This window comes from Schistocerca americana, chromosome X (genome assembly GCF_021461395.2).
Source record: "Schistocerca americana isolate TAMUIC-IGC-003095 chromosome X, iqSchAmer2.1, whole genome shotgun sequence".
In the NCBI taxonomy this organism is placed as follows: Eukaryota; Metazoa; Arthropoda; class Insecta; order Orthoptera; family Acrididae; genus Schistocerca; species Schistocerca americana.
In genome coordinates, this window is record NC_060130.1 from 519,697,561 (window position 1) to 519,710,382 (window position 12,822).

Below are 12,822 nucleotides of genomic sequence, written 5' to 3' on the forward strand. Positions count from 1 at the left end.
AATATTCATTCTGTTTAGCATGTTTGGCAGCTAGTACGTCGGTTATGCCAGAGTGCCGCTTCGCAGTATAAGGAAAACTGAGACCGTGGAGAAACTACTGGGATCTTAACTTCATTGTAGTACGGGTAAATTATTTTTTGAAGATGAAAGTGTTGATAGAAAACAGTACTCTAACTTTTTCATTGCGTTCATCACTGCACGTCGATCCATCAGGAAGCTCGTAAATGAGAAAGGCCTATATTTATATTTCAGAAAACTTAAGAAAGTGACTAAAGATCTGAAAAATCTGAGTGTGGCTGCAGATATTCGAAATCGGAGCCTAATAAGAGAAACTTTAAAGGCGAGTTTATCAGATTTTAAAGTGCAGAGAAATTTCACTATCGGTAAAAACAATCAATGAACTCAAATTCTTGAAAGAAAGATTAAGACAAGTTTTAATAAACATTTCGGAAAATTATTAGATCAGTTATCAAGTTACTGAAATTTGAAGCTTATATTGTTCTGCTCAACTGAGTCAAGTATTTTTTGTCGGAGTATTTATGGCCAAGTTTGTTGTGAAACGTCCGTGACTCAGTTAGCGAGGATGTAGGCGGAAAGAGTTCTAGCAGTCGGTGATAATGACTGACTGGCTATGGTTAAAATTTTGGGGGTTACCACGAAACGCCTTCACTCCTATCTGGGCAATGCGCATAGGCTGTCAACTGTAATGACATTTGGAACTGAAAATTGTGAAGTAGTTCAGCATTAGGTTGTCCTAATCACTGTCAACTAGGACCTGATGAAAGCGAACTGCTTACATGTGGACGATTATTCTGAACGTGAGACACTTACCGCTCCTGTTATCCATCAGGTCCCTGTAGAAGTTCACGAGGTCTGCCACCACTTGCAGCGTCATGGTGCCTGTTATCTGTAACAGAATACAGTATTCTGTCAAAGTTTTGCTTTCAGATCATTGCACAAGCAATGCAACAAGTTTCTTTAGAAAAAAAAATACTGAAAGCTAGTGTAGCTGAACAAAACATGAGCTATGCTTATCTAGTTAGACTTAACACTTTAGCAGAATACTTCACATCTGTGATCAATGTGCTTTGGAATTGTTAGAGGATAAAATACCGACGTTTGGGAAAGTCTGCAGCGAAATCCGCATTTCTTGGCAGACTGCTAAAACTCTTGCAGCCGAAATGTTAATAGGGGAGTTCATCTGCAAACGTCTAACGTTGATATGGTTATGTTTGCTTCTCGACTGTAACACGTATTCCCTCAAGACGATGTGGGTGACTCCGTGGGCTCAGGAACCATCACTGTTCACTGAAGTGGGAGTCCTGTGCCTTCGAGTCTCACCTGAAGAATGTGTGTGGGTTTTATACGTATCATCACTACGTGTGCATCAAACATTAGTACGCTGATTAATTTGCAATGCGTTATACTTTGAAACAATTTTAGTTTGCTTCCCTTCAGTTGACTTACTGGCTATATAGGCTACAAGCCAGCTTAAAAAGAGTGAAGTCCGTAAATTAGCAAGAGTCAGAATCATTTCATTTACTCAACTTTAAATTTTTAATTGTTCCTTTGTATCTGACAACGTTTTACCTGGAATGAGTACGGTGTCGCCACGATTATACACCCTAAGAAAGATTCGACTGAGAGTTGCGGAATACAGTCTAGAATGCAGACCAGTGTCGTCCCAGTGCATGGGCAGGAGTCTTTCAGCCTCTTTGCCGACTGTTTACACTTCTCACACTGCTGTTCGCGACTCATTGCGAACTGCCCGAGTCATGGACAGCTTTGTTTGAAGAGCGCTGCTGCTATAAGCTTGTATGGCTGGAAGCGGTGGCGTGTTCGTGGAATCTTGGCACTTTTGTGACGCAGGAATAAGGAAATTAACTCCACGGTGGGACAAGTTCTGAAGTTTCGTTGGTTAAAATGAGGAAAAAAATATCTACACGTGTTCCAGTACATGTTTCCCCCCCACAACTGTGTTTTATTTCTATTTAAGATCTCGTGGAAACATTTCTAGGTTATCCTAGCATAGTTTTAGGTATATAGCTGCAGCTTGCGGTTATGTGAAAGTAATTTTAACGAACGCCAGGCTATCAATTCTCAGAACAGATACTAAACTCGAGCTCCCAGTAAAAGAAACTGGCTATTTTGTGTAAGCGCAGTCTTATCTACGCCCATGGTAACCAGATCTACTTCATTTAGGGCACGACCTACTTCTACAGCTTACATTTGCAGGGCAACCTGCTGTATAGGAAGCGTATAAATATGGTGAGCTCTGAAATTACGGGGAAGTAATTCAGACTTGTTCCTTTCGATTTTTCCAAAAATAATGTACTTTGTTTTAAGCTAATGGGACATTAATATAGTATGAAAGAAACACCCGCTACACAACCTGCCTAGTTACACACACTAGTTTTGTCAGTTGGAAGTTCAGAGCAATTGGAGGTTTAGATGAAGTGCTGCACCATTTACTATCCAAATTCAGATGTGAACCTGCTGCCGTCTCAGATGATTTGGTCGTGGAAAAAGGTTGTGTAAGTAACAGTCACGAAATGGTTTTATTATCCTATCAGGTGTCTGAGGACGTGCATTCTAATTCAACATATGGAGCATCCATAACTGTTTCGTTACTGCTGCTGCGTCAATATCCGCAGCTGTCATCCAGCAGAATGCTGTGGTAGTAGCAGTATTAGTAGTATCGTTTATTTACTAGTGCATATCTTTTTAAAGGATTACACATGTAACGGTGGTATAGTTTACCAAAAGAATAGAGATATTTACCTACTTGCAGGTCTCGTTTGAGAAGGATGGGGCAGGTTGTGATTTGTAGCTTCACAGTAGAAACATGAAGTAATGACGGGAACTATAGAAACCAATTACGTTCACGCCTGATCCGAAAATTGTGATCCTGGTTGTGGAACGGCTCGCGTATTCACGCTGCCCTTCATCTGCGTCGCTGCTTTTCCTGTTTCTAGCGGCGAGAAGGCGATCGTATTACAACACTCTGAACAGCTGCTTTAATATCTCGACCTTTTACTTTCAAAGTGACTAATATCCACTTTTTAAAAAACGACATATCCAGTAAATTTTACACGAGATTAATCACAAATTATGTGATCTCATTTGTTCAGAAACCTCTCTCGTTGAAGGGTTACACAAAATCGAATTCACAGCTGTTCGTTGCGTCTGGCTGATAGGTACTAGACCATACGTTAGTGCTTTACTAGTAGCACAGTTTTTAGAATCGAGAAGTTTATTCGTTATCAGCATATTTAACTTTTCTAAAATATGTACGAAAATGATTTAGCGAAATTGCCAATATTTTAATGACGATAAATTTGGGCACGTTCAGAATACGAAACAGGACTTGGCATTGTTAGCAGTACTGAAGTCCGTAAATGATACCATCAGTCTGAAGTGGCTGCCGAAAATTTCAAAGGCCATCCGCTTTCCTTTCTGGGTAGTTCTGTCTTTCTCCGTAGTGTACGGTCAGTTTGAGTGCTGGATACTGGTCATCCAATAAGACTGTCACTTAATGCGAGAGACAATCGCCCTGGCATAGTTCAGTCGTACGGTGCCAGATGTATGGTTATTTTCCGGAGACATATTTATCAGAATTGCGTGTTTATTGTGAATTTTGGCGTTTAGTAAAAACTTTGTAGCTTAAGCAGCCGCCATTCAAAATTAGCTGACAGATTAGCCTCTGAAAATATTATATGTGAGTTCCGTAATTCTTTATATGTTAGACTTTTTATATTTTAAAATGTTCAGCTCATTTGCTGCCTAAATGTATTATAAAGAAAAACCATCAGCATACCTTCCGGTAAGGAATATTGTGGTCTTAGACTAGAATTTTAGATAGCAAAAAATTAATTCATGCTTTAAAATTAACACTAATTTTCTTTCTTTCTTTCTTTGATTCTTGCTTCCTTCAAAAATACGGAAATAGCGTAGGAATAACCAAAATTTCATTTCTGGATTTTTGAGAAAAATTGTAAGTAACCCTTTGTGGGAACTATACTTTAGTATTACCTCTATTTTACCATGATTTGCCGGCCGCGGTGGTCTCGCGGTTCTAGGCGCGCAGTCCGGAACCACGCGACTGCTACGGTCGCAGGTTCGAATCCTGCCTCGGGCATGGATGTGTGTGATGTCCTTAGGTTAGTTAGGTTTAAGTAGTTCTAAGTTCTAGGGGACTGATGACCACAGCTGTTAAGTCCCATAGTGCTCAGAGCCTTTACCATGATTTGTGAGTGTTGCTCTGATGAAGTGGAAACTGTTTCAACTAGTCGGGTTCAGCAAACCAGGAAAAGGTAAGAAAATGTTTTATAATTCAATAGCAAATTTTTTGAATATGTAACTTAACTGATACTTATGTCTGTAAAAGCTGCACGATTTCAAATTGAGGGTTAAGCTCCGTCACAGTCGGTAGTTAAAGTCTTTCAATACAATAGAAAAATCGTGGCTCTACTAGCCCATCTTTAACGCTTTCAGCCACTTTACGAGCCCTTGTTTTTCTCCTCTTATCATGGTTATGGTGATGTTGTTGTGGTCTTCAGTCCTGAGACTGGTTTGATGCAGCTCTCCATGCTACCCTATCCTGTGCAAGCTTCTTCATCTCCCAGTACCTACTGCAACCTACATCCTTCTGAATCTGCTTAGTGTAGTCATCTCTTGGTCTCCCTCTACGATTTTTACCCTCCACGCTGCCCTCCAATGCTAAATTTGTTTCCCTCGATGCCTCAGAACATGTCCTAACCAGTCCCTTCTTTTTGCCAGGTTGTGCCACATACTCCTCTTCTCCCCAATTCTATTCAATACTTCATCATTAGTTATGTGATCTACCCATCTAACTTCAGCATTCTTCTGTAGCACCACGTTTCGAAAGCTTCTATTCTCTTCTTGTCCAAACTATTTATCATCCATGTTGCACTTCCATACATGGCTACACTCCACACAAATACTTTCTGAAACGACTTCCTGACACTTAACAACTTGACGTTAACAAATTTCTCTTCTTCAGAAACGCTTTCCTTGCCATTGCCAGTCTGTATTTTATATCTTCTATACTTCGACCATCATCAGTTATTTTGCTCCCCAAATAGCAAAACTCCTTTACTACTTTAAGTGTCTCATTTCCTAATCTAATTCCCTCAGCATCACCCGACTTACTTCGACCACATTCCATTATCCTCGTTTTGCTTTTGTTGATGTTCATCTTATATCCTCCTTTCGAGACACTCTCCATTCCGTTCAACTGCTCTTCTAAGTCCTTTGCTGTCTCTGACAGAATTACAATGTCATCGGCGAACCTAAAAGTTTTTATTTGTTCTTCCAAATTTTTCTTTTGTTTCCTTTACTGCTTGCTCAATATACAGATTGAATAACATCGGGGAGAGGCTACAACCCTGTCTCACTCCCTTCCCAACCACTGCTTCCCTTGCATGCCCCTCGATTCGTATAACTGCCATCTGGTTTCTGTACAAATTGTAAATAGCCTTTCGCTCCCTGTATTTTACCCCTGCCATCTTTAGAATTTGAAAGAGAGTATTCCAGTGAACATTGTCGAAAGCTTTCTCTAAGTCTACAAACGCTAGAAACGTAGATTTGCTTTCCTTAATCTATTTTCTAAGGTAAGTGGTAGGGTCAGTATTGCCTCACGTGTTCCAGCATTTCTGCGGAATCCAAACTGATCTTCCCCGAGGTCAGCTTCTACTAGTTTTTCCATTCGTCTGTAAAGAATTCGCGTTAGTATTTTGCAGCTGTGAGTTATTAAACTGATAGTTCGGTAATTTTCACATCTGTCAACACCTGCTTTCTTTGGGATTGGAATTATTATATTATTCTTGAAGGCTGAGGGTATTTCGCCTGTCTCATACATCTTGCTCACCAGATGGTAGAGTTTTGTCAGGACTGGCTCTCCCAAGGCCGTCAGTAGTTCTAATGGAATGTTGTCTACTCCCGGGGCCTTGTTTCGACTCAGGTCTTTCAGTGCTCTGCCAAACTCTTCACGCAGTATCGTATCTCCCATTTCATCTTCATCTACATTCTCATTTTCTAGTCTACCTGCCCGATTAAGGGATCTGACATTCCACGCTCCGATCCGTAGAACGCCAGTTTTCTTTTTCTGATAACGACGTCCTCCTGAGTAGTCCCCGCCCGGAGATGCGAATGGGGGACTATTTTACCTCCGGAATATTTTACCCAAGAGGATGCCATCATTTATCCATACAGTAAAGCTGCATGCCCTCGGGAAAAATTACGGCCGTAGTTTCCCCTTGCTTTCAGCCGTTCGCAGTACCAGCACAGCAAGGCCGTTTTGGTTAATGTTGCAAGGCTAGGTCAGTCAATTATCCAGACTGTTGCCCCTGCAACTACTGAAAAGGCTGCTGCCCCTCTTCAGGAACCACACGTGTGTCTGGCCTCTCAACAAATACCCCTCCGTTGTGGTTGCACTTACGGTACGGCCATCTGTATCGCTGAGGCACGCAAGCCTCCCCACCAACGGCAAGGTCCATGGTTCATGGGGAGGATGGTGAAGAGCATTATCTAATTCACGCACAATAATCTTAGGCGTAAATCTCAATTGCTCATTGAAATGCCGGACGACCACGGGTAGAGTTCTGCACCGATAAGAGAAATGCCATCCGCGACCGGAAGTCTTATTCATAATCACAGACATTAAAATTTTTGCAAAGAACTTCAAGCCATCCCGTAGGCCAGAACTCTAACGAGTCTTACGCCTGCTGCTGTCCGACCTCAATTTACGCCCACTAAAGCTACAACTTGGTCGTAATTACTGAAATTTCGTGAAAAACTTTTATAACATTTTCAACTCCGGGAAGTCAATGAAATCGTGTTACAAGCTGCCATTACGTCTTGGATGCTGTTAAATGCTAGTCATTACACACACACACACACACACACACACACACACACACACACACACACAGACAGACACACAACCAAAACAACTTTTGCATCACCTTGGTTCCGAGAGTTCCGGAACCTGTACAGAAAACTGGAAGCGAGATCAACATAAACATCATTTCCGCCCTTTTATTGCTCATGAAAATCGCACAGTGGATGTTGTACCACCATACAGCGAGACCATCAGAGGTGGTTGTCCAGATTGCTGTACACACTGGTACTTCTGTTACCCAGTGGCACGTCCTGTTGCATTCATGTATGCCTATATTCAACGTGAGATACTATCCAATAGTTAATGAAGGCATCGTTGGTGCAGACTGTCCCACTTCTCAATGGCGATTCGGCGCGGATCCCTCTGCGTAGTTGGTGGGTCACGTCGTCCATGAACAGCCCTTTTCATTCTATCCGAGGCATGTCCGATGGGGTTCACGTTTGGAGAACATGCTGGCCATTCTAGTCGAGCGATATCGTTATCCTGAAGGAAGTCATTCACATGATGTGCACGATGGGGGCTCGAGTTGTCGTCCATGAAAACAAAAGTCTCGCCAATATGCTGCCGATATGGTTGCACTATCGGTCGGAGGATGGCATTCACGTATCGTACAGCCGTTACAGCGCCTTCCATGACCACCAGCGGCGTACGTCGTCCCCACATAATGCCATCCCAGAACAGCAGAGAACCTCCACGTTGCTCCACTCGTTGGACAGTGTGTCTAAGGCCTGATCGGGTTGCCTCCGAACACGTCTCCGATGATCGTCTGGTTGAAGGCATATGGAACACTCATCGGTGAAGAGAACGTAATGCCAATGCTGAGTGGTCCATTCAGCATGTTGTTGGGCCCATTTGTATCGCTCTGTCTAATAGGCGCTGCTCATGCATGGTTGTTTACATCATTGGGCGGGTTTAGTGACATCTCTGAAGAGTCAAAGGGACTGTGTCTGTGATACAATATCCAGAGTCAACGTCTATCTTCAGGAGTTCTAGGAACCGGGGTGATGCAAAACTTTTAATGTGTGTAGTTGGTTTAAGAAGTTTAATTCAGCACAACGTCAAATTATTTTAACTTGCTAATTTTCTGCAATTAATAAACGATGATCTATACTTTTAAATATATTTGAGAGAATCGTTATACAGATTCACTGATTTTATTCAAACATTTATGAGCATGTAACTCAAGTAGATGAAAATCGTAATACTGACACTGACCTTTAACCACAAAGTGTCATTTATCATTGAAATCCGCAGATACACCGTCATCGGCGTTGGCTTTTGTCCAGTAAGTAATCACTGGAGATGTCCATCGTGCCTTTCCTCTACGAACCATAGACATTACTGCGGTGAGGTGTCTTGCGCGCCTCGACGATACAGAAAACTGCAGCTTGAGTGTAACAAAATCTGTGGGGTTATCTGGCGAAGGGAGATTAACATATGGTTCTTAAAGAAGGGCTGCAGATTTTTCAGTAGCTGTAGGGGCTACATCTACATCAGCGTCTTCATTCATACCGATCAAGCAATCGTATGGTGCGTGGCGGAGGGTAATTTGTGCCTACTGCTGATTTCCTTTACTGTTACACCGTCAGACATACCGAGGAGAAAACAGCTGTCTGTCTCCGTACGAGACCTAAATTCTCTTATCTTACTTGCGTAGTCCTTAAGCGAAGTGTACGTTGGCAGCATTAGGATCGTTCTGTAGTCAGCTTCAAATGACACACTAAATTTTCTCAATAGAGTTCCTCGAAATTGACGTCGCCTCCCGTCCACATACTCCCATTTGAGTACCCTAAGCATCGACGTAATACTTGCGTGTTGATCGAAATTACCGTTAACAAATCTAGCAGCCAGCCTTCGAATTGCTTCGATATCATCCTTTAAGCCATTGGTTCCCAATCAGTAGTCCGAACACCGCGAGCGGTCCGCAAGAGTCGAAATATGATCCGCGAAAGACTTAAAATTTCGAACGATTATTCGTTTGAAGTTAATAATCCCTTTTACGCGGGCGGTGTAGCGCTGCGCGGTCGGTGAGTGCCAACGTGCGTGGGTGGCCGGGGTACGGAAAGTGATGGACGTCACAGCATGGGACCAGCCGGTCAATAATGAGCGTTCTTCTGCCTTTCTCAGCGGTCTCAGTGACTGCATTTGTCTGTTTAGTGGTTCTACGGTATCAGTAGTTTAACTGACTGTTGGTCCTTAACATGCTTATCAATTTATGGCGTACAAAAAAAAAGTACGAATTTTTCTATGTTAAATATCCTTTAATCAAAACTATTTTTTACAAAAGGGGAAATAGACGTGAGTATATCTATGTATGTTTGTGTTACAGGAAGTTCACAGCAGATAGGTGCATTTCGTTGAATACCTAATTGGTATATAACATTACATAATAATAATATCCAATTAAAATAAATGTAGTAGAAGTATTTATTCATTATTATTTTATTGATTTTATTATGAAAATACATTATGTTTACGTTTTTGCTTGTTATGTTTCTATAGGACTGCATTTCTGTTTTATTTTCAGATATTAGTCCAAGAGAAAATCCGACATGAATTACATTAAATTCGGATTTACTTTGATGTAAAGTAACGGGGAATAAAACTTCAGTATGGTATATGCCTAACAATTATCGTGAACGATTCTTTAAAGCCATCGAAATTAAAACGCCGCTTAGAAACGGTCCGTTTTAATTCCTCTGACCGACTACCAAAATTCTGCGATGGAAAATCAGTGTGGTTCGAAAAAAATAAAATAAAATTCAGGCTTAGAAGTATGAGATTTGCATCCTCGGAGAAATAATCGATAGTCTAATTTGAGGTATCGAAATTGATACCGCAATCAAAACAGTTTCTCACAACGGATGACGCACACTTGAAACCTTGTTTAATGAAATTTATTTTAGTTAAAATATCGCCATATTTAACTCTGCAGTGTGATGAATCGACAGACATTTCTAGTCTTTTGTTACTGGTGTTCATCAATTTTTTAGAAGACTAAAACATAAAGAGTGATTAATTTCGCGGCAACTGCAACTTATCGGCGTCATGAAAATAAGAACCGAATATTTCAAAAACCAGAGAAGTATGTCGGAAAATGCTTATCGGTTTCTTTACAGATGGTAGGCGCTCCAGCTATGTTAGGATCATGCTCAGGTCTAGTGACGTTAATAGAACAGAAGAATGCTTCGACATTAACAACGAATTGTATCATACATAGCCAGACGTTAACTTCCAAGACTCTTCCTTAATGTCTTAGTAGTACAATGCAATTGATCATAAATGTGATACATATCAAAAGCAGTACCTTAAATAGGCTGTCGAAAGGTAACATGCTGTTAAGATAATACGATTTCAGAGGAGAGATTGAGTTGTTCATACGTGGAAAAAATTTAAGTCTTACTATGGCAGCATTCTGAGCTGACATCTGATACGTTTAGCTTTTCTTGTGGATATTTTTACACACTAAGTTGAATTTGCAGTTGGAAGATTCCAGAACCATATTTAGAAGCTATTTCAGATATATTTATCTTTGAAGATAAACTTCTTGCCGGCCACGGTGGCCGAGCGGTTCTAGGCGCTGCAGTCCGTAACCGCGCGACTGCTACGGTCGCAGGTTCGAATACTGCCTCGGGCATGGATGTGTGTGTGTGTGTGTGTGTGTGTGTGTGTGTGTGTGTGTGTGTGTGTGTGTGTGTTGTCCTTAGGTTAAATAGGTTTAAGTAGTTCTAAGTTCTAGGGGACTGATGACCTCAGATGTTAAGTCCCATAGTGTTCAGAACCATTTGAACCATTTTTTTGATGAACTTCTTGAGTCTATTTGCCAACTTCAATTATGAATAGGCAAAATAGGTGAAAAGAATTCTTGTGTGTTCATGACATTAAACGCACTTCACGATGAAAAATATGAAACTATTAAAACAGAAAACATTAAGAGCGATCTGCAAATACTGAATGATGAATTCAATCATTACTTCCGAGAATATAGCAAAACACATGCTAAAGTTAACCAAAAACAGATTCACAACCCTTCTGGCACTTATTTGAGAGATTACAAAAGAAATTCAGAAAGATCTCACTCGACTCCAGAATTGTAGGAACTGTATCAGATTCTCTTAAGCAGTTTTCGTGCAAAAAACCAATTTCACACAGTAAAATTCGAGAAATTTCCTCGCACTCTCTTATGCCTTACTACACAGCTTATTTAAGCGAACAAGGGTTTTTCTGCTTTTATGGTAATTAAAACCATGTCCAGCAATCGACTGAAAGAAGGGGAAGACGTGGGTATAGCTTTGAGCTAATTAGTCCCAGGTTTACCGAACTGCTACAGAGGATGCAAGCTCAAAAATCATTTGTGCAAACCGAATTTAATTTTTGTTTAAAATTTTGAGTTCTATTATAACAGTTGAAGTAATGCCGTTTTCTTTTGAGTTTAACGTATGTGTTAGAAGTTTAGATTAATGTTTACCTTAGACTGAGTATTTTTCTTCAGCTTTGTGGTCCCCGCTACCAACAAAGTAGTCTGAGTGGTCCATGGACTAAGAGAGGTTAGGAACCACTGCCTTAATCCGACCTGGTGGGGATCCCAAACACTCTAGCAGTACTCACGAACGGGTCGTGGTAACGTTTTATATGCGGTGTCCTTTACAAGTGAACCATACTTCCCTAAAACTCTGCCAATAAACCGAAAGAGACTATAGCCTTCCCCAACACAATCCTTGTGTGATCGTTCCATTTCAAATCACTTTCCAACTTTAAGCCTAGACATTTAACCAACGTTAATGTGTCAAGCAGCACACTAGTGATGCTGTATTACAATATTACGGGACTGTTTTTCCTACTCATCTACATTCGCTTGCAGTTATCTACGTTTAGATCAAGTTTCCACTCATCACACCACACACAGATCTCGTATCTTCTTACAGTCACTTAAAGACGACACCTTCCCGTCCACAACAGCATCCTTGACAAACTGCCGCACATTGCTGTTCACCCTGTCCTCCCCATTATATAACGGTGCTATCCCGATTCCCTGGGACATTCATAAGGATACCTTTACATCTGATCAGCACTAGCTATTGAGGCAAACATACTGGTTCTGTTACTTAAGTCTTGAGCCACTCACATTTGTGGGAACTTGTCCCGTATGCTCATACCTTCGTGAACAGTCCGCAGCGTGGCACCGTGTCCAACGCCTTTCGGAAATCTGGGAATGTGAAATTCGCCTGTTGCCCTTCATCCATGGATCTCAGTATCTCATGTGAGAAAAGGGCAATCTGAGTTTCGCACAAGCGATGCTTTCTAAAACCGTGATGATTTGTGGACGTAACCTTTTTCCGTCTCAAGGATGATTGCTTGATCCGGTGTTTAACATTTGCCAACAATACCATGACAAGAGGATGTTAAAGCCTTTATACACTGAGGTGATTAAAGTATGGGATACCTCCTCGTATCTTGTCGGACTTCTTTTCGCCCAGCGTACTACAACAACTCTATGTGACGTGGACTGAGCAACTCGTCCGAAGTCCCCTGCAGAAATAATGAGCCTCGCTGTCTTTTCGATGAGTTTCATGTCCGGCGAACTGGGTGGCCAAACCATTCTCTCGAACTGTCCACAACGTTCTTCCAAACCAATCGCGAAGAATTGTGGCTAGGTGACACGGAGCATCGTTTTTGGGGAAAATGAAGTCCATGAATGGCTGCAAATGGTCTTCAGTTAGCCGAACGTAACCATTTCCAGTAACTGATCAGTTCAGTTTGACCAGAGGACCCAATCCATTGCAGGTAAATGCAGTCCAAACCATCAGCTTGCACAGTACCTTGTTGAGAACTTGGGTCCATGGCTTCGTGGGCTGTGCGACACACTAACTCTATAATCGGCTGTCGTCAACAGAAATCGT

General features: G+C 41.5%; 1 protein-coding gene across 1 annotated transcript in view; it reads right to left on the reverse strand.

The window, feature by feature from the left end:
- Positions 1-12,822, reverse strand: part of LOC124555003 (elongation of very long chain fatty acids protein-like) — a 227,124-nt gene that overhangs the window by 135,319 nt on the left and 78,983 nt on the right. The window contains exon 2 of the mRNA XM_047128746.1: positions 832-907. Within this exon, the coding sequence (XP_046984702.1) occupies positions 832-895 (64 nt within the window). The 5' untranslated portion in view covers positions 896-907. The remainder of the gene's footprint in view (positions 1-831; positions 908-12,822) is intronic.